At 44.6% G+C, this 25,164-nt stretch overlaps 1 protein-coding gene across 9 annotated transcripts in view; it reads right to left on the minus strand.

The window, feature by feature from the left end:
• LOC142895325 (C-myc promoter-binding protein-like) overlaps nucleotides 1–25,164 on the minus strand; it is a 48,368-nt gene that overhangs the window by 3,571 nt on the left and 19,633 nt on the right. For 6 of the 9 annotated variants that reach the window (XM_076036305.1, XM_076036567.1, XM_076036650.1 and 3 more), the window contains exons 3-27: nucleotides 23,672–23,918; nucleotides 23,445–23,514; nucleotides 21,452–21,621; nucleotides 16,775–17,061; nucleotides 15,278–15,344; nucleotides 15,119–15,177; nucleotides 14,511–14,655; nucleotides 13,074–13,249; nucleotides 12,052–12,152; nucleotides 10,744–10,959; nucleotides 9,127–9,272; nucleotides 8,559–8,692; nucleotides 8,248–8,380; nucleotides 7,474–7,680; nucleotides 7,207–7,335; nucleotides 6,904–7,045; nucleotides 6,085–6,210; nucleotides 5,200–5,322; nucleotides 4,637–4,792; nucleotides 3,364–4,361; nucleotides 2,338–2,509; nucleotides 2,142–2,245; nucleotides 1,675–1,850; nucleotides 1,429–1,587; nucleotides 382–562 (exon numbers count right to left, since the gene is read on the minus strand). In XM_076036305.1, coding sequence (XP_075892420.1) covers nucleotides 382–562; nucleotides 1,429–1,587; nucleotides 1,675–1,850; nucleotides 2,142–2,245; nucleotides 2,338–2,509; nucleotides 3,364–4,361; nucleotides 4,637–4,792; nucleotides 5,200–5,322; nucleotides 6,085–6,210; nucleotides 6,904–7,045; nucleotides 7,207–7,335; nucleotides 7,474–7,680; nucleotides 8,248–8,380; nucleotides 8,559–8,692; nucleotides 9,127–9,272; nucleotides 10,744–10,959; nucleotides 12,052–12,152; nucleotides 13,074–13,249; nucleotides 14,511–14,655; nucleotides 15,119–15,177; nucleotides 15,278–15,344; nucleotides 16,775–17,061; nucleotides 21,452–21,621; nucleotides 23,445–23,514; nucleotides 23,672–23,918 — 4,624 coding nt within the window. The remainder of the gene's footprint in view (nucleotides 1–381; nucleotides 563–1,428; nucleotides 1,588–1,674; nucleotides 1,851–2,141; nucleotides 2,246–2,337; nucleotides 2,510–3,363; nucleotides 4,362–4,636; nucleotides 4,793–5,199; nucleotides 5,323–6,084; nucleotides 6,211–6,903; nucleotides 7,046–7,206; nucleotides 7,336–7,473; nucleotides 7,681–8,247; nucleotides 8,381–8,558; nucleotides 8,693–9,126; nucleotides 9,273–10,743; nucleotides 10,960–12,051; nucleotides 12,153–13,073; nucleotides 13,250–14,510; nucleotides 14,656–15,118; nucleotides 15,178–15,277; nucleotides 15,345–16,774; nucleotides 17,062–21,451; nucleotides 21,622–23,444; nucleotides 23,515–23,671; nucleotides 23,919–25,164) is intronic. The other 3 variants (XM_076036481.1, XM_076036969.1, XM_076036392.1) reach the window with 2 other exon arrangements.

A 25,164-nucleotide genomic window follows, 5' to 3' on the forward strand; every position in this document is an offset into this window, starting at 1 on the left:
AATTAGTGTTTCTGATTTCCCTCTTACTGGTATATTATACCATGTTTTCAAGACAGAAAATTAGTCCTTATTTTTCCTTGGAGTCGGAATCGTCTGTAATGACTGACTACTAATTAGGACAGTGGGTTTTTTGTTTGTTTGTTTGTTTTTAAACATCTTGAGCAGTGGTTTTTAACCAATCTCACAGTGAAAAAAAGTTGAAACGAGTTAAATTTCCAGAAAAAAACAAAGCAAACTAATTTTTAATATGACGACCGCGCACGCCAAATTATATTGTGGCGACATCCATTGCTAAGAAGAGAGAAAGGGGCCGAGGCAGACAGATGTTCGCATGCTGCTGCTTCCGGCCACCAGAGGGCAGCAAAGGAGCGAGCGAGTTACCGTGGCTTCGTAGAGGTGGCAGGGCAGGCTGCCCGAGGTCGGCACGCCGCGGGCTACCTGCGGCGTGCCCTCCAGGGGGCCAAACACGCTGACACTGCGGGCCATATGCGTGCCGGACGACAGCGCCCCCTGTCGGTGGTCTGAAGGGATGTCGATGCCCCGAGGTCGGCTGCATCGAACTCTGGTGACGGACAAGAGAGCAGACGTGTTAATTATGGGGAATTGAGTCAGAGTTGTCAGAGATGGTGTTTGGAGTCTGGCATTAATCGCAATCACCTCCTCCTGACTCACTCTCCTCGAAGAAGCCCAACCCCCCCAACCGAACTCCTCCCCCTTTCCACAGACTATAATTGAATAATTTCTACATGGAGAGCAGCAAAACACTGCACTATCATACTTTCAAGTCTATTTAAATTGTAAAATAATTCTAGCTATCATTATACAATAACACACATATACATGTGTATACATACATATGTATATATATGTATATATATATATATATATATATATACATATATATATATATATATATATATGTATATATATATATATATATATATGTATATATATATATATATATATGTACATATACATATATGTATATGTATATATATATATATATATATATATATATATATATATATTTATATATATATATATATATATATATATATATATATATATATATATATATACATATACATTTGTATGTATGTATGTACATATATAAATATATATATATACATATGTGTGTACATATAGTGTACACATGTCCTAATAATTTATTTCTATACCATATTTCTATCTATATCTATAAGTTACTCTGGTCTGTCTGCCACTCTGACTACTCTCTCACTCTCTGTTCATTTTTTTTTTTTCTTTTCCACCCCAAATGAAAGGTCAAAGCATAATGGCTCCGCCCCCTCCAGAGGATGAGGTCTGCTCCCGGTTTCTTCCCACAGGGCAGTTTTTCCTGGCCGGCTTCTTGTCGTCTGTCAGCAGGAAACCATCACTTTGAATGAGCTCAGCGAGGTCACTTCTCACCTCGCCGTCTCAGGAGGCTCCCAGACGCTGGGAGGGGGCGGGAATGCAGTGGCGGGACATGGCGTGGACAAGGACGATGTGCCCGTGTCCAACTCGGTGGAGGCGGAGCAGGAGGAGGTGATGGCTTCATCCACCGAGGGGCTGCCTTTCAGGAAGAGCCTGAGGGGATGAGGAGGAGGAGGAGGAGGTGGAGCTTCAGGGTGCCGTCAGTCAGCCGCCGTTTTGCAGTTTCAGCGTGGAACCTACCTGCCCGGTCTGCGCATGTCTCGGATCTCCACGTTGAGGAAGGGCAGGAAGGGGTTCCCGCAGAAGGGGCAGGTGGTGTTGAGGTTGGAGTCGTCCGCCGTCCAGCCGGCCATGATCTCCTCGTCGTACACCAGGCAGTCGCACGTCTTGCAGCGGGAGCAGCTGGAGATCAGCAGCTGCAATGCAAAGGTACACCAGCTAGAGGGCAGTAGCGTGACATCAACTACTTTTTCTTTTCTTTTTTTTTACATTTATTTATTTTTATGAATCATTTATTTTTGCTTGGAGATTTGGTTCAAAAGAATAGAAAAAGAGAGTGACAGTAAAAAAAGGAAAAACAAAGAAAAAATGTAAGATCATGTTCAAAAGAAAAGAAAACAGAAAAAATGAAGATAAGGTTTAAAAGAAAAGAAAAAAATTGAGATTGAGTAATAAAGAAAAAAGAAGAAAAAGACACCCTGACTGACCTCCATGGCGTAGTTGCTGAAGATGCTGGTGTTGCTGGTGTAGCGTGACGATCCCAGGTCTGACCTGTCCGGCAAGGGGAAGCCAGGAGGGGAGAGAACGCCCCCTGCAGGAGGACAAAGGCGCGGTGAGTCAACAGTGGGGTCAACAGAGGTTTTTTTTTATTATCTCCACGGATGCAAATTTAAGGGTGAAGACCTGAGTGTGAGGACGAGGTTCTCCTGAGGCCTCTGCCGTCGCCGTGGCTCTCCGTCCTGGTGCATCTGTGGCCTCGGCGGGCTCCCAGGGGCCCGTTCCTCTGGGGGGACACGGCTGAAGCTCCCAAATCCCCACAGTCATCTTCATCCGGCAGGGAGGACGAGTCAGGGTCCTGCATTAGTGCAGAGCGGCAGTCAGTGTCTAGCAGTGACTCGTTGCAACACACACGTCAGGCACAGAAACACAACTGTTACACACTTGACAGGACGAAAGTGAAGAGGAATCAGTGGCGAGCAGCTGCAACAGACAGAGAGACGCACGTTTCTTATTTCCAATCTGTGTGTTTGCACTGGACAGCAACTAGCCCGGCTAGTGACCGTCGGTTTTTCCATTACTTTTACCAATGAATTTTGGGACACACTGAAGGAACTATACAGTGAATACCGATCTTCACTCAGGTTTCGGAGATGGCAACAAAGTGGTGTAGCCCCCATACAGCCAGTAGGGGGCGATATTGGACACCGCCACAGTCGCCTTTGGGAACGCCGTCTTTCTCACGACTGCCTCCAGGTGGCAGCAGAACCCGAGCTGTCCTCTGCACCTTCCCTGATGTTTTTTTTAACAGACTTGGGACCAAGCCCCTCCGTACCCAATATGGTGGCCCATTGATTTTAATGTAGTTGCTCAACCAGCGCGTACACCGTACAACGAGCCGAGACGACGCTGTGACGTGACCCTGGGAATAAACTATTTTCTGGTGATTTTCTGCCCTTATTTTTTCTGAAAGACTAAAAGACCATGACTGAAAAATCTGCAATAGAAAGATTTCAGGTCACAGTCGTCCTGTCAGCCGTTTTACAGGCGTTTCTTTTTGTGTTGCTGTGTATGGGGAAAATGCTTTTTGGGCGCAATGGGATTTTTTTGCTGCAGTACCACGAGTGGCCACTGGAAAAAAAAAGTGGCACGCTACCAAATTTCTACATACATACATATACATCCAGCCCCATTGTGGCAAAGCGTGTGTACCTTGGTGGGCGTGGTGTAGGTGGCCAGGCGGGAGTACCAGCGGCTGGCCTTCTCGGCCACGCCCCTCCCGGCGGAGAACACGCTGGTCTTGAAGACGTCCAGCTTGGGCGTGAGCAGCGTGTCCAGGGCGAAGGAGGACGAGGAGGGCGAGGCCAGCGGCGTCAGCTCCGCCCGGTCTCTGCACGGACTGGGCCGGGGGCTGGGCCTGGGGCTGGGGCTGGGGGTGGCGCTTGAGGGCGTGGACCACAAGCGGCGGCGCGAGGCGGCGCGGGGAGAGGGCGAGGGGTCGGGGTGGGAGGTGCGGGAGCGTGGCAGCGCCGCCCCAGGCGCCCTGAGCGGGGAGCTGTAGGGCAGGCTGGCTCTGCGAGGGGCGCAGCCCGAGGACGGGTGGAGCAGCAGGGGGCTGGCGGCCTCCTGGAGGTCCATGCTGGGCGTGCGGCTGCTCAGCGGGCTCCCCAGGTGCTCCATGTAGAGCTCGATCTCCCTGGCCAGGTGGCGGGCGCCGCCGGGCGTGCCGGGCGTGTCGGCCTCCTCGGCGCCAGCGCCACCGCCCCGCTGCGACCCGGACTCGGCCGCTAGCAGCGAAAGCGGGTCAAAGCCCGTCTGGATGCCCGTCAGCCGGGACGCATCGGAGCGGCTGCCGCCGCTGCGCTCCGCCAGCTTGTCCAGGTCCAGGTCCTCCAGGTCAAAGATGGCCTCGGCGTTTTCTCCGTCCTCATCGCTGGAGTCCCGCCCCTCCACCTCCACCACGTGACCTCTGGGGGGGGCGGCCCTCACGGCGGGCCTCTCGGAGCCGCCCAGAGCCAGAGACCGCGGCCGACCCGGGGTCTTCCCAGCCGCTACCGGCCGCCCAACCGTCTTCTCGGGTGCCAGTCCCAGGACTCCGCCCACCACCGTGTCCTCCAGGGCGCTCCTGTGTCTGCTGTGGACCTCCCCGATCTGGTCCAGGGAGGAGGTGAAGAGGAGACCGGCCACGTGTCCTGGCACAGAGAGACGGACTAATAAGAAAGTAAAAAGTACTTATTCCTGGCCACAAATAAGTACTTGTTCTTGATCACAAATTATTATTTTGAGGGGCAGAATTAGTATTTAGTGAACATGATGTATCTATATGGTGGCCACAATGTTTTAATTTTTGATTTTTTTTCCAGAAGAAAAGTGGAGGCTCGACAAATCTGACACCTGAGGTCAGGGAAAAGGACACATAATTGTTTATTGGAGGCAATGAAAGAAAGGAAGTTTCCTTTCCTTTGTGTGTTTGTGTGAGCGTTACCGGAGCTGACGGAGCTCTTTGGTTTGCAGGAGGAGGCGGAGTCTTCGTACGGGAAGCTGCTGCGAACGATGCCCCGGGGCCTGAAGGTGCACTGGAGTTCGGCGTCCAGCAGGGGGAGACAGTCTTTGCTTCCTTTGGCGCTCTCTGTTTCTGACACTGCATCACAGCAAGGACAACACAAAAACCACCTGTCAGTGATCAAGACTTAGGACTGCACAGACTGTGGACATTTTCACCAGCAGGTTTTTAATCAGGCTTGTAACGGAAATTTTCATCCTTTTATGTTCTCTGTTTTATTAAGATTGTTAATTTTTAGTTTTGAATTTAATCTACAATATTAATTTATAGATTCATTTTGTTTATTTTTATTGATAGTAATTTGCGCTTTGAAGCTTTTTTCAACTCCAGTGTTCCTTCAGGTGAGTCCTCCACACTGGGTGATGACTTGATTGATTACATTATCCATTAAAGGACAGAGTAGGATTGAACTTTTTTTCTTTTCTGGAAGCAACAGTGGAGTGGGAGAGCTGATGACGGGTGACGGGTCACAGATCAGTACTGACGGGAGCTGCAGTCGCTCTCCTTCTTGTCGTCCCTCTCCGGGACAGAGGGGGGCGCTGCAGGCTCTCCTCCTCTACGGACCTCCTCTTTGGACAGCGAGTTGTAGCCCAGGTCTGACTGATCTCCTGGAGAGAAGAGAAGGGAGAAATGGAATTATATAATAATAATATAACAATACATCCATGGATGAGATGGAGAATCGCCACCAGGCGGAGATGGAGAGGTTCACCTGGACCACCAGCACCACCCAGAGGACAAACAAAATACGCGAAAAAGAAGATTGCAGCAGCAGAAGTGAAAAGGACACGGAAGTTTAATCAGAGCTGGATACCAGACTGCCAATATAGCAGCGCAGACATTTACCCCAGTGGCCACTCAGGGCACTGCAGCCAAAAATACCATGACCACAATACAAAAATAAATGGCTGACAAGATGACTTTTGACCTGAAATACAGTTCATAACAAATATTTCTATTTGAAAATCATCTTTAATTTTTTCTAAAAAATGTATAAAGACCAGAAAAGAGTTATTAACAGCGTGACGTCACAGCGCTATACGTGCTGTGTCTCGGCTTGTTCTGATTGGCTGATGCGTCCAGGTGCATCACATGACTTGCAGAGGGATAATGGGAAGTGATGCTACTGCTACATGCTCTATGGGGCCGCATAATGCGGAAGTAAGCCAGAAGCCAAAAACTTTTCCAAAGTATACGCTAGCTAGCAAGCAAGCTAGCAATATCATTGAAATGAATGGGGTGACATATTGGACGCGGGGGGGCTGGAGGAGGTGCATGAGGAGCACAGGTAGCAGGAAGAAGAAGAAGAAGAAGAAGAAGAAGAAGAAGAAGAAGAAGAAGAAGAAGAAGAAGAAGAAGGAGGAGGGTACCTGTGCTAGATCTGTCGTCGGCCGTATCGACTTTTGCGGCGGCGGCAAAGTGAGGCTGTTCGGCCACGTGGGCGTCCGCCGAGCTGTCCAGGCTGCCGTGACTCACAGCGTCCAGGTCGCTGCCATCTGCCCAACGACAACAAGGCTTTAGTGACGAGGAAGCCACTGCCCCTCATGCTCTTATCTAGTCAGAGCATGAAACTTTTTCACATAATTACGTGATACTGAGCCTTTTACTGTCACAAAACAATGTGATAGCTTCATATAAAAACGTGAAAAAATCATGTTAAACTTTGACGGAATTACCTGATACTTTCTCTGATACTTAACGAGAAACAAAAAACAATTTCACCCGCTAGGCTTGAACATTCCGATAGGTGGCGCCAGCTGGAAAGTGTCAGCAGTGACATGCGTGTAACTGGACCTAGACTGGGGGGTGTTTGGTGTGAACGCAGTGCACTGGGCTGGATTAGCAGCAGCAGCAGGAGGAGGAGGGATTAGAATGTGGTGGCCCTGCCACAAATGTTGACGCAGTTGGACAGTTCAACCAGTGAAATGATGCCGTTGATTCATCACCTGGTTAATAATCACAATCTCTAATTACTGTCAAGAAAAACAAAATGAAATGAGAAGAAACGCGAAAATGCGCTTGTTGCTTGAAAAAAAAATTTCCCCTTCCTGGCTGATGGTTTTGTGTCGGTCTGTCTCTGGGATTTTTGTCCCTGCATCAAATTCCCAACCAAAAACATTTAGTGAGAAAACAGTTCCTCCCCCAAGCCTCCAACATTCCTCCCAGCGGCTGAGCCGGGCGGGTGTTACCTGACAGTGGGCTCTGGGCGAGCGGGGCATGTCGCCGCAGCGCCCGCTTGAACTGTGCCACGCCGAGCAGGACGTTCCTCAGCTTCATCCACAGGAAGTAGCCGCCCCTGGTGCTGGAGGGCCACGTGCTCTCCAACACGGCCTGGAGCACAGCGGGAGGAGCAGAGTCAGCACAGTCAAAGTAAAAAGTAAAAGAAAAACACAGAGAAGAAGAAGAAAAAACAGGTATGAAGGAGCAACAGCGAGGCTGCAGCGGTTTTATCATCATAGAAAAAAAAAAAAAGAGGTGCCTCTGTGTCTCACCTTGTTGTAGTAGCCGTAAGTGATGGCGTTGGGCTGAACTCCCGCCTTCTTCATCTCAAACAGGACTCGCACGGCCAGCACAGGTTGACCGTACTGACCACACAGCTGCATGAGAACCCGGTAGCACACCTACACACACACACACACACACTTATTATATATGATTATTAACAATTATAGTGTGAATGTGTTAGTGTTGTTGAACCCCAAAGTCCCGGGTCACAGACACACAAGAAAGACAAAACTTCAGAGATCATCTTGAGGTACCTCGTCGGGCGGCTGCAGCTTCTTGGCCTGCATCTTCCTGAGGACGTCGTAGGCGGTGCGCAGTGCCCGCACCTTGGAGTGGCACACCTGGACGTAGGCCGGCAGGCAGATGAACCACAGGCCGTAGCAGTGACGCAGCAGGCACCTGGACCACAGCTGGGGGACCGACGAGTACTTCTTGGCCTCCTTGTGGGCTGACTTGATCTCCTGCAGAGGCGACAGGTTGAAGGAAAAGACACTTGAGTCAGAGCTGGATCAGTAATGATGATGATGATGATGAAGATGATGATGAAGATGAAGATGAAGATGAAGATGAAGATGATGATGATAGCGATGATAGTAATGTTGATGCTTCTTTCTTGCTTTCGATCGCCCAAAAAACAAAGGTGGGAAGTCACCAAGTACAAATAAAATACAAAAACTTTTTACTTTTACTCCCTAATTTCTTTTACAGATCTGTGCTTCCTACTCCTTACATTGGAAAAACATGCTAGTTACTCTCTGGTCAGTTCAGATAGATTAGTCTGTCACAACTTTTAATTTTTCATGATCAACAGATGTATTGTTTCAATAACGTACTTTCTTCCTACTTGATTAAAGGAGTTGAATCTGTACTTTTACCAAAGTACAGAATGTGAATACTTTCGTTGTCTCTGCCAAAAACACTGCAGGTCAGCTGTGGACGTTTGACAGAAGTCAAGCAGCTCATTTAACACCTGAACAACAATAAATCAACGACTGATTGCAGGTTCCCCCCCCGACGCCGCAACTGACCTGTTTGGTGCGTCTGAACATGGGGGCGGGGCTTGTGGGGCAGCTGTGTCTGGCAGCCAGGCGGGACGAAGGGGTCGGCAGGCCCTCCACGGGGTCAAAGAGGTCAAGACTCAGCACTGGGAAGCCCTCGTAGCTGATGATCAACCATGCAGATGAAAAGAGTTGTTAAAAAGTAATAATAATAATAATAATAATAATAATAATAATAATAATAATAATAATGATAATAATAATAATGATAATAATTATTATCAACTATGAAAAAAATACAGACCAAGTTTTTTAAGCCCGCCCAAGTTTCGCCTACTTACCTGTAGCAGAGCGGGTGCTCCTCCCCGTCGGCCACTGGAGGGAGCTCCGGAGGCGTGATGAAGACCGTGTGCTCGCTGCGCTGCGACTCGTCCACCTCCATCAGCCGGCTCTCCTCCGGCCGCTCGCCGTCCGCCTGCAGGCAGCAGCACAGAGACGACAGAGGCAGTCATCATTTTGTCAGTTGGCAGCTAGGTGGCGCCACCACCACCACCGCCTCCACTGCTAGGGTTCTCCACACACAGGAGCTGCTGCCGGAAACCTCAAAACTTCGGCACAGATTTGTTATTGGCAGGATTTTCCAGCCAAGTCCAGCTTAGCATTACAGATAATTCTGTCACAACTTTTTCATTTTTGCAAAATTATCGACAAATGTATTGTTTCACCGATGAAAAAATAAAATGTACTTTCTACTTACGTACATTTCAGAACTTGAACTTTCTCACTTTCACTTAAGTAAAGGAGTTGAATCAGTACTTTTACTTTTATTTTTTTCTTTTACACAAGTATCCGTACTTTACTGAGGTACGGAATTTGAATAGTTTTGACACCCCTGACGACCAGGCCTACTTTGTCCACGCAGTCGTCGAAGAAGGCCAGGCTGGCGTCCTTGTCGCTGACGAAGGAGCACTCCTCGATGAAGCGGATGAACATCTGGGTTTTGGTCATCAGCGTGTAGAACTTCTGGTGGGAGCGGTCGCGGCTCTTCAGGAACCCTGAGGACACAAACGTCGAGCGGATAAACAAACAAAAAAAAAAATTCCCTTTTTATAAGGCAGAAACCTGAACTGGAGGTCGCATGTCACACATGTTAGAGTGAGCCGCTGAGTCTAACATCCTACCAGCGGATTGACAGTCAACACATCCATGTTGCTAATGAGCTAATGGGCTAAGTAGTAGGGTGAGAGTATTTTCATAGACGAAAAAAACAAGGACACTTAGCCAATTTTGACAATAAGATACTGGCATGAGACTCTTAGTTTACTTATACATTTCAATATATTTAAAGTAAGCATGGATAGAATTTTTTTTTCATTATTTCATCACTTTCTAAAAACAAGACCAGGCGTGACACGAGGACATGTCGTGGGAAAACAGGACGTTTGTTCACCCAAACTGATGGACTTTTCCAGCCACACTGACTTCTTATGTGATATTTTGTGATTTCTTAACAATGCTTCGAAAAAACTAACTTTATTTAAATTGGCCTTCGCGTGAATGGCCTTTACGGCCGTGTTGTTCCCTTCGTCTGTGTTGGTTGGGTCACGAAGTGCAGGCAAAGTTGAGTTTTTTTCAACAAAATAAAACCAGAAAATCATCAATGCAGATATCAGACATGCAAAAGGCAACGAGTAACTGGCAACCCAGTGTGAATCCATCCTGTCGCGCTGCTCCTCCCTTTGAGTCAGTTTCTCGACACAAGATTTAAGTACATTTAAATTAATATCCGGCAACTCTGCTGGCTGACAGACGTCACGCCCTTATGAATTCCAGATGTTTTCATTTACTTTTTTTTCTTCCCAACAGAATTTGACACGAGGTTGGACTTGAGCCTGTACCGTTCGTGTATCATTCGTCCATTTGTTTTTCAAAATAAAACCAAAGCACAAAAAATGACAACTCTTTTCTTTTGTGACCCAGAAGTTTTCTACTACATTTACGCAATTGTTTGTTTTTTTTTTTTTTTTTGCGCAAACGAAAGAAAGCAGGTATCATAAAAATGAGACCAGTAGATACTACCATGGATAAAATTGGTCTTACACACAACTTGCCTCAAATCCAAGTACCTAAAGTGGACAATCATCCATGATCCGTTTTGTTTATCTTCCAATTGAGCCCAAAATCTTGAATTTATTATCCCTTTTTTCATTTTGGTTGTCAAAACAGATATTGGAAATAAATAACAGTAATTATTTCAGGGGTTTGTTTTATTTTGAAAACAAATAATTGGAGAAAATCGTGCAGGATCACTGAACCAAGAAAGCATCTGAGATCAGAGAATTTACAAATAGCAGGTTCACCTCATCAAAAACGTGTCTTTTGAAATTAAAAAAAAAAAACCTTCGGAAGAAATTTTTATATGTATGTTTATGACTGAAAACACGCAGTAATCTGGGGTGTTATGCATGCAAACACACAATACTGTATGTGTGTGTATGTGACATACACACACAAATCCCAGCGTACCTTGCAGATCAAAGAGCGAGCTGGCGTCGGTGGCCTTCTCGGAGGGCGCCTGGGTGATGGGCCGCAGGAAGGACCTGTAGCCCTTCAGGATGGCGGCGGTGAAGCGCAGGAAGGCCTCCTGGATCTCCAGCTCCAGCGTGTGGAGGCTCTTACCGCAGCTCAGCTCCGACGTGTCTGACATGCTCAGCTCCAGCAGCCCGTCGGCCCGGTGCTGACCTGAGGGTGCGGGACAGGAGGCGGGGTCACGACGTGGTCCTTCGTAAAATGGTGTTTAAATGTTGTTTGAATATCGCATCACATAAATATAGCACTAAATATGTTAAAAAAGATTGTTTGAGTATTGCATCAAATAAATACAGAATTAAGTATGTGAAAAAAAACGTTCGCATTAAAAATATAGTATTACAGTAAACATATTAAAATAATACGTACACATCAGATTAGTGCATAAAATATATGGCAATACTGTTTAAATATTGCATAAAATAAACATTGCATAGAATATATTAAAATATTGTACATTGTACACGCACGCACACGCTCGCTTGTTCAGCGGGCCGAACACAATCGTGAAACATAGATCAAGTTTCTGCGATCAAACCATCAAAGGGTCCTCTGGGCTTCTGCCTGAGAGCGAGAAGAATTTTGGCTTCACCAAATCAGAATCTTTTTTTTTCTTCTTCTTCTCTTGTGGTTGTTATCTTCTGAATTTTTAGTTTGATTGATTATCTGCTCGGTTTTTGGTTGAAATGAAGTTTAAAAAAAGGAAAGAAGGAAAGATTGTGGCTGCTCTAACAATGGGGGAAGTTGGTGTATGATCATCCTCAGGGAAAATTCTGCTGCAAATACAATTGACGGCGACGCTCACTTACAGAAGTCTGGCAGCACCGGTTAAGAATCAAAAAGAACAGCGCTTGGAAAAAAAACTCAATTTTTAATGTTAAAATGACTCATCTTTCTGGTCCACTAGGGGGGGGGGGCTGCTAAGATGTTATGGGTGAATAGTAAAAAGCACTGACATTAATAAAAAAGTGTATTTGCATAACATTAATTAAACAGTGTGTGTGTGCGTGTGTGTGTGTGTGTGTGTGTGTGTACATAAATATGTCATATTTATATCAATTTACACTCATATTGCAGCTCTAAGTGAGTTATAACATGTGTTCGTGGTGAGAAGACGACACACTGTTACACAACAGCATTCTGTTGAAGATCATCGCAGGCTTGTCAGAGCAACATGTTTTGTTTTCTTGTTTTTTTTTCCTCCCCTACAACAATGAAGAGTGATTTCTCAGCGCCGGCACTCACCGTCCACCAGCTGCCGGTGCAGATTGCTCAGCACGTTCATGAGGTTCTTACAGGCTTTCTTTGGCAGGATCTTCCAAGTGAGAGCTCGCTTATCGTCGCTGCTGCAAAAACACACAGACACACACAGAGGTGAAGGAAAAAGAACAATCAACTGAGCGACCGACCGATCGACCAACACAGCGCATGACCTCATTCCCCAGGAGCAGCCGTGCTGAAACACAATGAGAATGTGGGTCGGCTCGGACCAATAGGGCCAGGCGCATCCTTCTAAATGCAGACAGTATCGATTCCAAGGTGAGTATCGGTATCAGATCGATACTCGTGTGATGAGATTGCTACTTTTTCAGCTGTCGCCTACAGGAAGAAGGTTGTGGCTTCCATTCCGGGCCTGAGGCCTTTCTGTGTGGAGCTTGCATGTTCTCCCTGTATCTGCATGGGTTCTCTCCGGGTTCTCCGGCTTCCTCCCACAATCCAAAAAAAAAAAAGATGTGAGGAAAACTCTAAATTGTCTGTAGGTGTGTATGTGAGTGTCAATGGTCTTTCTATGTGGCCCTGTGATGAACTGGCCACTTGTCCAGGGTGTCACCCTGCCTTCACGCTATGACAGCTGGGAGAGGCTCCAGCAGAACCCCACGACCCTGAGTGCAGCAGAAAGTGGGTATTGAAGATGGATGGATGGACTTTATTTTTAGACAGTTCTGCATGTAGTGTAAGAGGAATTATTTTATTGTTATTTCATACTGTTTGTATTGTACTACAGCAGTTAATTGAAAAAAAAAAAAAAAAGCATGTTTATTTGTGTAAAGTCCTTGTCCTGCATGGTGGAAGATGGATGGATGGATGGATGGATGGATGGATGAAATCTACTAACTGAAGGCAAAATCACAAAATCATCTGAGGGTCGTGACATTTCAAGTCAAAAAGTATCTGTATTTCCTTGGTATCGGATCGATACTAAACCAGCCCACAACCCTACAGCCGTTGATGACCGGTCCAGAGGAGGCCTGGCGCACTGCACTCACTGGAAGATGGTGTTTGTGTCCAAGTCCACGCAGCTCACATCGGGAGGTGGGTCGTACAGGTCAAAGTAGCGGGAGTCCAGTCCCACGATGAAGGGACAGGGGGCGCTCAGCACGTCCGCCAGGGCCAATGGACACAGAGGGATGTAAGGGCACGACCAGTGGAAGGGAAAAATCATCTGAGGGCGAAAGCCAGAGGGTAGGAGGTCACGGAGGAAGGTGAGAGGCCAATCTCACCTCACTCATTCATTGACTGACCAGCAGAGGAGGGACGTTACAAAGCGCAAATACTTTGTTACTGTTCTTAATTTTGCTGGTATCTGCATCACACCATGATATGAGCCAATCACAGTCATTTTAAACAAGCATATCAGTGAGTGCAACTGATCCACCCATGACCGGTGCACAGCAGCCAGAGGTTCAAACTCTGGAATCAGCAGAGGTGGAACAGTAATGAAGTACAAATACTTAAGTAGATTTTTCAGGTATCTGTACTTTGAGTATTTCTTTTTCTGACCACTTTTTACTTTTACTCCATATATGTGTACATAAACATACAGGTACTACCCGAAAAATTGACACATCTCAAGCAGTTCCTTGTTGTAACTTGCTGATTAAGATTTTAGCTTATTAAAACCACAAACCCACAAACTCAGAAAATTATTATAAAATTTGAGGGTTTTTTTAAGCTGCAAGACCTGATCAGCAAAATCCAAAGAAATAAAAACTTGAAATATAATGATTTGCATATTATTTGTTTATATAATATGTCAAATTCACCTTTAAAGTTGAATTGCAGAAATACAACAACCTTTTCAGGATATTCTAATTTTCTGGGTAGTACCTGTATGTACCTTCTACTCCTTGCATTGGAAAAACATGCTGGTTATTTGTGTGTTTAAATGATACAAACTCTGTTAAAAGTAATTTAGTGATTATTATAGTTGTTGTTGTTCAAAGTGGAATAATTTGAAATCTGTCAATGTGTACTTCAATATTAAAACGGATGACATTTTAGAGGGAGATTATTTGAGAGTACCTCCGTTATGGGGTCGATGTTCAGTAAGTTTTTAGGACAGAGAAAAAATTTAAAATTTTCCTTGTATTGTTTTGTGTACTTTTATTTCATTAATAGCAAAAAACATTTTTACTTTTTCACTGAAAGGTCCAGTGTGTAAAATTTGGCTTGATTTGTGATTTTTATTTTTATTTTATTTTTTACATTTCAGAACCTACACCTTCTTATTTTACTTGAGTAAAGGTGTTAAATTGGTACTTCTACTTTTACAAAAGTACTTTTTTTTCACAAGTATCCAAACTTTTACTTCACAGAAAAGAAAGTGAGTACTTTTCCCACCTATGCTGACCAGTTTCCTCGATGTCCCACCACTGATTTGTTTGATCACAGGACGGAGAGAATAGAAAAGAAAAGACACTTACAGACACCAGAGCTTCGGTGACGCTGGTCAGCACGGCCGGCCGCAGCGAGTGGACCAGGATCTTGTGCTCCGTGACGGCAAACACCAGCAGCGTGACAGCGTTCTCTGGACCCAGGTTCTGCAGCAGAGTCGAGAAGCTTCCACCGCTGACAAAACAAAACAAAACAAAAAAAATGTGGGAATGATGCTGAAGACCAGACCTGGGCAAAGTACGGCCCGCGGGCCACATCCGGCCCGCTGTGTGTCCCTGTCCGGCCCCCGTGAGGCCAGTCATAAATTAATCTACCGGTCTAACCCTAACCCTGATCCTGACATTCATCAAGCCAAACCAATCACTAATGTATTGTTTCATTAATGGCAAAGAAATTCCACTTTTTATTTAAAGGTCCAGTCTGTCAAACTTGGCCTGATTTATGATTTTGATATTGGTAAAAACTTAACTACATTTCAGAACCTGAACATTCTTAATTTTACTTAAGTAAAGAAGTTGAATCAGTCCTTCTACTTTTCTTACTTGAACCAATTTTTATCTCTCCAAATTCACGCCCAATGTGTCCAAAACATTTGTACCTCGTTTGAACCTCATTTGTATGGAAGCTGTGTTTGTACCTGAGTGGCAGAGGAGACGACACCGGCTGGCTCAGCATCAGGCTGTCGTGAGGGGAGAGCTGCAAAAAAGGAACGCGACGGGCGCAACGATCACGTACAAAAACAAGGAACACATTTTTCCATGACTGTCTGCAGTCGTCCCACCTGCTGTCAACTCACCTGCACCAGGATGCGAGGTCGCTGGGACGACGGGAAGGGGACTTTGTGCATGAAGTGAGAGATGTGCCTGGCAGAGGGAGAGAGGTGGGTGTCAAAGTCACTCCGTCAGTCAGCCAGTCAGTGCACGATGTGCATGATGGAAAAACAAAAGCTGGAAGCGCTGCTGTGCTACACAGGCTTCCCACAAACTTCAGGTGATTCCAGGTGGAAAAACGTGCAGTGACGCTAGCGCGGCTGTTTCAAAGAGAGGGAAGCTCGTTTTATCGGCCTCAGACATACAATTTGTGAATTTATCTGGATTTATTTGTTGGCCTATTGTGTGTCATTGTGTGCTAGCATGCTAGCTGCCTTGTGTTACCCCCTGCAATCTTGACTACAGTATGAAGGAACAAGTAACTGAGCACGACTACATTCAACTGGAACCCTCTTGCTTCAGAATTGAAGCAAGAGGGTGATGACTGTATTTTAATTAACAAAGGTGAGAAGTAACAAAGTACAAATACTTTGTTACTGTACTTATGTAGATTTTTCAAGTATCTGCACTTCACTTTATGGAATATTTCTTTTTCTGACACCTTTTCACTTTGGCTCCATATGTTTGTACACCAATATCTGTACTTTCTACTTCTTACATTGGAAAAACATGCTGGTTAATTTTGTGTTCAAAAGTATTAAAAAGACACAAAATCTGTTAAGTAATTTACTTATTATGTAAATACTCATTGTTATGTAGAATATAACATTGGTTATTGTTATCGAGAGTGTAGACATCCAATAATGGCTCACTAGTCACAACAATTTGGTTGAGCTGCAGTTGAAAATACATACAGTAGTACTGACAGGAGCAAAGCTATTTCAACTTATCTAGATGCTCATCAAGACCTCTGACCTCTGACCTTCGGCCAGTTCAGTCCGGATTATCCTGTCACAACTTGTTCATTTTTGCAAAATGAATATTGTTTCATTAATGGCAACATTTTTTTTTTACGCCAGTAGATTTCAGAACTTGTACTGTCTTACTTTTACTTGAATAAAGGAGTTCAAACAATTACATTTTTTACACATATATCTATCCTTTTTACTTAAGTACAGAATGTGAATACTTTTGCCACCTCAAAAATAAGCTTCCCCCTATTAGCAGCTGCCACTGCATCCAAACACTGTGTGTGTGCTGCTGAAAAATCGTTTCCTGGTCCTGTTGATATAAAGACACGACGGATAATCTCACACTGACAAAATAAAAGAAAAAAGCGATGAAGGCAAAATAAAGAATAGAGCTGCAATAGAAAAAGATATTTGGTTCGTACCTTGCTAATAAGTGCAATTTTGTTATGATAAACCATCTCTGATTGTTCACAAGTGGATACAGATCTGGTGGTAGTAGAAAATATTACTACTTCTAAAAACTAACGAGGATCCTTATTAAAGAAACAAATGAATTTAATTGCGAGCAACTTGCGAGATGAAAAATAAAACGAAAGGGCGGCGTGCGCTCACTTCTCGATGGGCTGGGCGTGAGGCCCCGAGATGGAGTAGCGGTAGAGGAAGGTGAGGAACTTGCGGAAGGCGTCAAAGAACGGCCAGTGTGACAGCAGACAGATGCACTTGTTGGTGTAGACGGAGCGCTGGGTGGCGCTGTTGCTGCTGCTGCTGCTGCTGGTGCTGCTGCTGCTGCTGAGGGGATGGTGAGGGGCGGGGCTGCTCAGGCCCAAGCGGGAGCGCTGCTGATCCGTCAGACACTCCTGAGGGAAGGTCTCGTAGAATTGAATGGCGGCGCCGTAGACCTGAAACACAAGCGATCACATGAACTGAGTGAAGGTTGTACAACCCGCCCACCCCAAGACAGCTGTTGAGACCGTTGATTTTTTTGTCCCCTTCCAAAACGTGTGAAAGGTCCAAAAAAAAAAGCATCAATTTCCGAGAGGAGGCTGGAAACAGAGGGCTAACTGTTTTGCGTTCTGGACATCTAGAGGAGATCTTTTTTATTTGGGTTGATGAATCATGGTAGGCTGCTTCACTGGAGTCTGTGGCAAAAACATGGGCCCTGAATCAGGCTCAAAGATAACTCGTCTTTTTGTTTTTCACGCTTTTAACGTGACGTGAAACAGCACCACCTAGAACTGTTTGTATAAATGAAAAGAAAATCGCAGAGACTCACAGTGCCTGACAGAGTGGGACTGAACATTACAACATAACGACCCTGAACATCAGGACCCTGAACATCAGGACCTCAGCAGGCGGCGGCTTTGAAGCTGCTTCCTGGAAATATGACACCCAACCCTCTCCCCTCTCCCCCCGTGCCCCATGTGTACAGATGAAAGCCAACTGGTGTTATTGATCGGCTTGAATGGTTCACCTCAGAAAAAAAAAACACTCAGCTGAACCACTAGTGAGTCCACCTGGCAACCCTTTATTTGTTTATTTATTTATGTATTTATTTTCATATTTATATTTATTTTATTCAGTTGTAAAACTTTTATTCAATTTCATTTTCATGTTAAAAAAAACAAAAAAACAATGTTCCCAGAATCTAGAATGAAAGGGAGCAGAAAGAAGAACAATTTTATTTAATGTAGCTGTCTGCCAAGACAGTCCCATTCCTTTTTAGTTGCCAAGTTGAATTGGTATTTGGTTAATATCATTCAGACAACAACAAAAACACCTTTCAAGACAACGTGTACAGCAACATCTTTCACTATACGTCCTTGACACACTGGCTTTAAAGGTTCTTTTAAATGTAATGTTTGATTTGAATTTCTTTGGTTTCTTTGTTCAGATGGTTCCATAAACTGATTCCTTTTTACAGAAACACAACATTCCATTAATTTAGTCGTGAATCTTGTTTTTTTTTTTTAAAGATCTCCGTCCCTTTTCTTTTTTTTTTTAAATATATTTTCTGAATGTTGATTGGTGAAGTTTTTTGGCCAACTGTAAACATAAATAGCAGAATAATTTAAAGTTGCAACACGTTTGACCGAGAATAGAACACATCCTGCCATCAACATTCTGCATAATGGAAGCAGACACGAGCCCTCAATTCAATGTGACACTTTGCACGACGGAAGAACTGGACTGGGGAGCTTCCATGAAGCCGCCAGCCAGGCCGGCCAGTCACATGTTGGAGAGTCCCCACATTTCTCAGACGGGCGGAACTGAAAAAGTGACGGTTTGTGCGTTCAAAACAGCACAGTCGGGCTCCTCTTGACTTTGATAAATATATATATTTGTGTGTGTGTATATATATGTGTATATATATATAAATATATGTATGTATGTACATATATAAATACACACATATATATACATATATAAATACACACATGTATATATATATATATATATATATATATATATATATATATATATATACATATATATATATATGTATATATATATATATATATATATATAAATACACACATGTATATATATACATATATATATATATATATATACATATATATATATTTTTTTTTTCCCCTGGACCAAAAGGAGTTACAGGTTGGCCACAGACCTGACTGGACTTGTTGCTGTTGGTTCAGATCCAAACATCAGACAACCATCAGGGTTCAATCAGAGTCTCTGTTTCACTGAGTATTGCAGAGAAGCCGCTGCAGCCTCACGGCATCTCCCTGCTGATTTTGTTTTTCTTTGAAACATCAAACACGCAGATGACATTCAATAAACCGAAGCAGATGCTTCAAAAGCTGATTGCAGATAAAATCTCCAGCGCTATGAAAATGACAGCACATAGGTCCAGTGTTCCTCATTCTTCTTCTTCCATCCTGGACTCTAGTGGAGCAGCTTTGCATGGCCCACTATCCAGAAATGCTGCATGTTTAGCCTTCTGTTTGCATCCTCCTGCTAAGATTGACGCGTCGCTAGGGCCTTGTACGTGTCTTTTTGTGACGTCGCACTCTGACAGCATCGCAAACGTAGCACGGCTCACACTTTCTGGAAAGTGGAGCAAGAAGAAGAAGTGGATGACGGACTTCTCATGAAGGTGGAGCTGAGTGAGTGAACATTATTGGCAGAAAAAAAAAGACTTTTGCATGGTAGAAAAACTTTTTTTCTAGGGCCCTGTGTGAAATACGTAACAGCCCTTTCTGCTCAGAGAGCAAACAATGTTCATGTTAATGCCTCGTTCAACTTGAAGTGACTTTATCCACTCAGTGCCAACGCCTCCTCTACCTCCCTCTATCTTCTTTAAATGATACTCATCTGTCCTTTAAATTTGAAGAAAACTTAAATTTCAGTCGCTCGGCCGCTGCTGCAACAGTGGCCTTTAGAACCTAGTTGTGCTCCAGTGTTGCACCCATGGGAGCTCCACTGATGCCAGCTGAGCCAGGAGGGAGGAGCCGGCTAGAACCTTCAGCTGGCGAAAACTCCTCAAACTCAAAACAAGGAGACTTTTTAACGACGTGCACCACGCAGCAATTAACCACGTCGCGCTCCGTTGTTTCCAGGCGACGGGCCTGCTTCTAAAAGTAGACGTGGAGGTTTGTTTTTCTCTTTTTTGAACCTGACAAAAGCGACATGGCTGACCCACTTTCCCCCTCTGGCATGCGAGGCTGCGAGGCGCTGGGGGTTTTCTCATCTCTCTCTCCTGGATCCCGCTCGTCTGTGGTTACATCAGCTGTGCAAATGGCAGTTAGAGCTGGTGTAACCGTCCCTCTCTCTCTCCCTTTCACTGCTGCCGCCGCCCTCGCACACCCAGATGTCACAGAGGGAAGAAGGAAGGAAGGGGGGAGGGAGGGACAGAGAGAGATGGAGGCCGATCCAGTCCAGTATCGGTATTGGGTTCCGGTACCGACGTAATTCGCAGATCGTAAAATTTCCTGCAAAATCGTCCGACTCCATGAGCCACGATGTCGCTTTCACATTGTCTGCTGGAGCAACTCCACCAGTGATTCCTGCCTGCTCGCCTGCCAGCTGGCTGCAAAATATGGAACGGAGCTCTGTATCTCAAGGAGACACAGAGTCATGAGACTGTGCCTCGTTTAAATCATCATCATCACCTTTATTTAACCAGGCAGGTCAATTAAGAAAGGATCCTTATTTACAATGACAGCCTGACAAGTGACAAGGGCCACTTGAGGAAAGCGGGGTGGGATAGTTATCATTACTTAATTATTATGTAATAATCAATTAAACAATAATAATTATTAATAATAGTAAATTCATACCACAGGTTGCAGCCAGCTAGCTAGATAGCAGAACTGTGGCGACTAGCCAAGTGGTGAGCTGGAAATCTGGCCCCCCAGAGTCCAACATGGGACGGGCCATTCATCTCGATGGAGTTGCTAGCTAGAAAGCTAGCTATAAACTAAAACACTGAAAACGTTTTTGGCTTCCCGGTTACTTCCCCATTATGCGGCCCTATAGAGCATGTAGCAGTAGTGTTACTTCCCATCATGCCTCTACTGTCAGTCATGTGATACATCAAGACACATCGGCACGTACTACATCGTGATGTCATGCCGGGAACATAAATACCCTTATAGATTTTTTTAGGACGATTAAAAGTCCAGGACTTTTTTCAGGAAAGATTTTTTACGAAACATGTTGCAGGTCAAAGGTCTTCCTGTCAGCTGTTTTACTGGCGTTTATTTTTATATTGCGATCTATGGGAAAATGCTTTTTGAGCCGCACAGGTTTTTGGGCTGCAGTACCTTGAGTGGCCATTGCAAAAAACAAATCGCTGAACTGCCATATTGGCAGTCCAGTATGCACTTCTTAAAATACATCCAGGGTGGAAATACTTTACCCTGGAAACATCGCAAAGCAAGACGGCAACGTGCTATGTTTGCAAAGCTACCACTCCCAACAGGCAAAAGCTCCATCGCAGTGTATCACTGATGTCATCAAACATTTGAAAAAGCACCACGTCAAAGAGCAGAAGAAGTTTTTAGAAAGATAGATGAAACAAACCGTCAGAAATGTGGATAGAAGTCCTCTATCCACATTTGATGCTTGCACTTCATTAATACATACATACATACATACATACTGTATAAATCACACCTGCCATACAGAGTCATATGAAATCAACAATAATGACAAAAACATTAAAACAAACAGAGCTCCGGTATAGGAAGTATCGGTGTGGACAGATATGCAAATTTAGGTAACGGGATCGGAGGGGAAGTGAAAAAAATTCCGTCAGAAGCTCACCTTCTCTCCCGAGGCTCCGGTCAGGACGAAAGTGGAGAACACAGGGAGGGAATACTTGGTGTCGGCCGGCCAGCACTCGATGGTCGCTCCCATGGGGAGGCAGAAGAGCGGCACTGACTCCGGCAGAGGGAAGGACTCATAGTCCTCCTCCGGGTATCTGCTGAACAAACCTGAAAGGCAAGATTTTTTTTTTTTTTCCATTACGATGGATCCATATCTGACCTACTGTATTGAAGTATGGGGGAAACACTGGAAAATATAGACTCAACCATAAGAATAATTAGAACACCACATAGAAATTCAACCAATCCATTATTCCTTCAGTTGAAATATCTGAAATTTCAAAGAATTCGTAGACTATAGTACTCTGCTAATTATGTTTAGAGCTCAAAAAAACTTTACCAATCGACATCAAGCTCTTTAGAAAAAAAAAAGGTCCATGACTAAATTGATGGAACATTAAACATGATCATTTTAACATTTTTACATGAAACTATCGTTATTTCATGAAAGTTTTAATGTGATCATTTTCACATACTTTCATGAATACAGTTCAATTAAACTAAACTTTTACGCTTGGTTTGAGACATGGTGAGATCCTGAACTGATTGAGCACTGTCATTGACATTAATATTAATATGTGTACTTTGAGGAGGATGTTGAAAAGCATGGAGTTGTACTGCAGGAAGAATGAATCTTGAATGAATCTTAACTGAATCAGTTCAGTGGGAAATGCATGAAAAGACGGTTGAGTTCAGTGGTTTTGATTGACAATGAGTTTTGATTTGTCATCACGAAAAAAACTTTTTACATAATTACGTGACACTGAGCCTCTCGCTGTCACAAAATAATGTGATAGTTTCATATAAAAACATGAAAATTATCACATAGAAACTTAGTGCTTTTAGGTGGCAGTTACAGAAACTGCCACCTAAAAGTGAAAGTTTCACATTAAGTATGACAGCAATTAGCTTCTGCACTTTGTTGCATTTCTGCTTTTTGTAGTTTTGGTTTTTCGGCACCCGTCACCTGTCCGCTACCTGCACACACAAGTTGCTGACATCCGACCATTTGCATTTTGAAATACGTTTCCCATTTTACATGATCAGACACCAGAACTTGAGTTCTGTTCTGAGCTCCCACTGCGTGCATCGGCTCTCGCAGGCTGATGTCATAATAAAATCACATCTGTTCCTCAGAGTCGGACTTGGACGGACGCGTGTGAGACTTTTTTTTTGTTACAGGCCCCGAACGTGAAAAAAAAACAAGCCTCATCATCCGAAGACTGGCTGGGAAACAGACACCCGTGGTCCATTCACTCACAGTCTGCTGACTTTTCAACACGTGGATTAAGGGGGGAAAAAAACTCAAACCGTCTGAGCCAAAGTGAACAAACTGATCCAACAATGTTATCAGAGAATGGCAATCGGCCTCCAACTGCTGAAGCGCACGTGGACCTATTACAAAATACACGTTGTTGTGGGTTTTTATAAGTGTATTTTTGTTAGAGGGGAGCTCTGGCCTTCAGAGTATTTTATCTTCTCTCTTCTCTCTTGTTTGGTGTCATCCTCTGAGAGCCCTTTGCTCTGAGGATGCAGGACTCTTGGAAACTGGTAGAGCTTCTAAAAAATACATCAGAAGTTTTAGTTATTTGGCTCTATTGCTCTTTAACCATCTCCCAACCTCAGGTCAGAGGGGCAGACATTGTCAGTTTATAGTGAGGACAGTGTCTCTCAGACCTTTTTGGCCCAAGGCACCCGTGTGACTGCTTCTTTATTGCATTAGTGAAGTGATTCGATATTATTCAAAAATATTCCGTAAACATTAACATGTCTTGTTGATTGCATGTAAAAAGATTTAGCACCAACTAACCTAGATAGATAGATAGATAGATGGATAGATGGATAGATGGATGCAAAATAGCAGATGAAATTTAAGATTATTTATCTAATGATCTGCCAGCACCTGCATTTATCGGGTCACAGAGGCTTACCTGCTTTGTAGGCGATGGCGTTGGTTTTGGCCACTGACTTCTTGTAGCACAGGTAGACGGAGGAGCCCCACTGGAGAGAAAAAAAAGGTGGGTGTGAGATGGAAAGCATCCAGTAACTAAAGGGATGCTCAGAGATTAAGAGACAGAGAGAGAGACACACAAAAAAAAAATCATTCTGGTGTACAGAGAAGTGCTCCTTCTGACAGAGCCTTCTTCCGCTCCCTCACCATGCTGCTGTTGATGTTCTTCTCCACCTTGCAGAAGGTGTGCGGCGGCGTCTCGCCCTTGCTGGGGATGATGACGCAGACGTCGGTGACAGCCAGCGTGGTGTGCACCTGGCTCTCCGGGGCCCGGCGGTACGTGATGTAGATGCGCTGGGAGGAGTTGCCGCTGATGTTGGCCGGCCGCCCAGAGGGAGTGGTCTGGATGAGGTGGCAGCCCTGCTTCAGTCGCTCCTTCCACTCGTACAGCACGCTATTGGTGAGGCCGGGGTGGTGGAGGCGGGGGTGGCGGAAGGGACAGAGAAATTGACAACCGTCAGCAATTCACTTGTTGATTCCAAGTTGTGGATTTGAGTCCGAACCCCTAAAGCCAGGGGTCGGGAACCTATGACTCGCGAGTCAGATGTGGCTCTTTTGATGACGGCATCTGGCTCACAGAAAAATCACAGTGTTAAAAATAATATTGCCAAAAAATTCTTGTGCATTTTATAGGCTACAATATCTTTTTACCGCAAATGTTCAGGGTTGCGCTGCTGGAGCCTATCACATCTGTGCTTCAGTATATGGGAGGGTTCCACACCTCTATTTTTATTGGATTAAATGCGGTAGCCTGCACGAGTCATTGTGAGGTGAAGCAGAACTTCCCACCGTTTAATCAGAAAGTTAGCAAGCTGATTTATAAACAGCGCAAACTCTTTTGCCGAAGAAGATTATTATTTTTTTTTTTTGTTTTAAGCTTTGACAGATAGTTCTGAAGCCCTGTGGCAATCTGGGTGAATTGATAATTAAACGCAATTAATTAACGCAATTAAAGCAGAAGTGCCACTGTGCTCAAGTTTAGCGCAGGCAGCGGCATTTCTGGACACTGCGCGCACGCCGTGGTTTCGTAATTCCCTCTCATACTTAAATTCTCTGCACAGCAATAAAACAACACTTTGATGCCAGGATAGTTGCCCCCACGCACCGCGGACAAAGACACAGTGGAAAAGGGAGATGAGAGAAGAGGCGCGGAGGTTAGACGTGGAAACGGCCACAGTGCTTCCTTCAGACTCCAGTTTGGCAAAATCTCTGTATTTAGTTGTATTAAGAGTTACTAATTAAAAATAATAAATATTGTATGGCTCTCACGAAATTCATTTTTAAAATATTTGATTTTTTTGTCTCTCTTCCCGACTCCTGCCCTAAGCCAATAACCCGTATCCCCTTAACCACCTGACCCCCTAACTCCAAACTCCTAACCATCTACCCCTCACCGCCTAACCCACGAGCCTCTAACCCTTAACCAGCTACCACTAACCCCCGAACCCATAACTATCTACCCCTAACAACCTAACCCCCAATCCCCTAACCGCCCAACCCATAACCATGTACCCCTAACAACCTAACCATCTACCCCTCACCACCTAACCCCGAGCCTCTAACCCTTAACCATCTACCCCTAACCTCCAACCTCCTAACCATCTACCCCCAAACTCCTAACCACTTAACCCCTAACCATG

The sequence above is a fragment of the Nelusetta ayraudi genome, unplaced genomic scaffold (assembly GCF_046127955.1).
Source record: "Nelusetta ayraudi isolate G7.1 ecotype Tasmania unplaced genomic scaffold, CSIRO-AGI_Nayr_v1 ptg000002l, whole genome shotgun sequence".
NCBI lineage: Eukaryota > Metazoa > Chordata > Actinopteri > Tetraodontiformes > Monacanthidae > Nelusetta > Nelusetta ayraudi.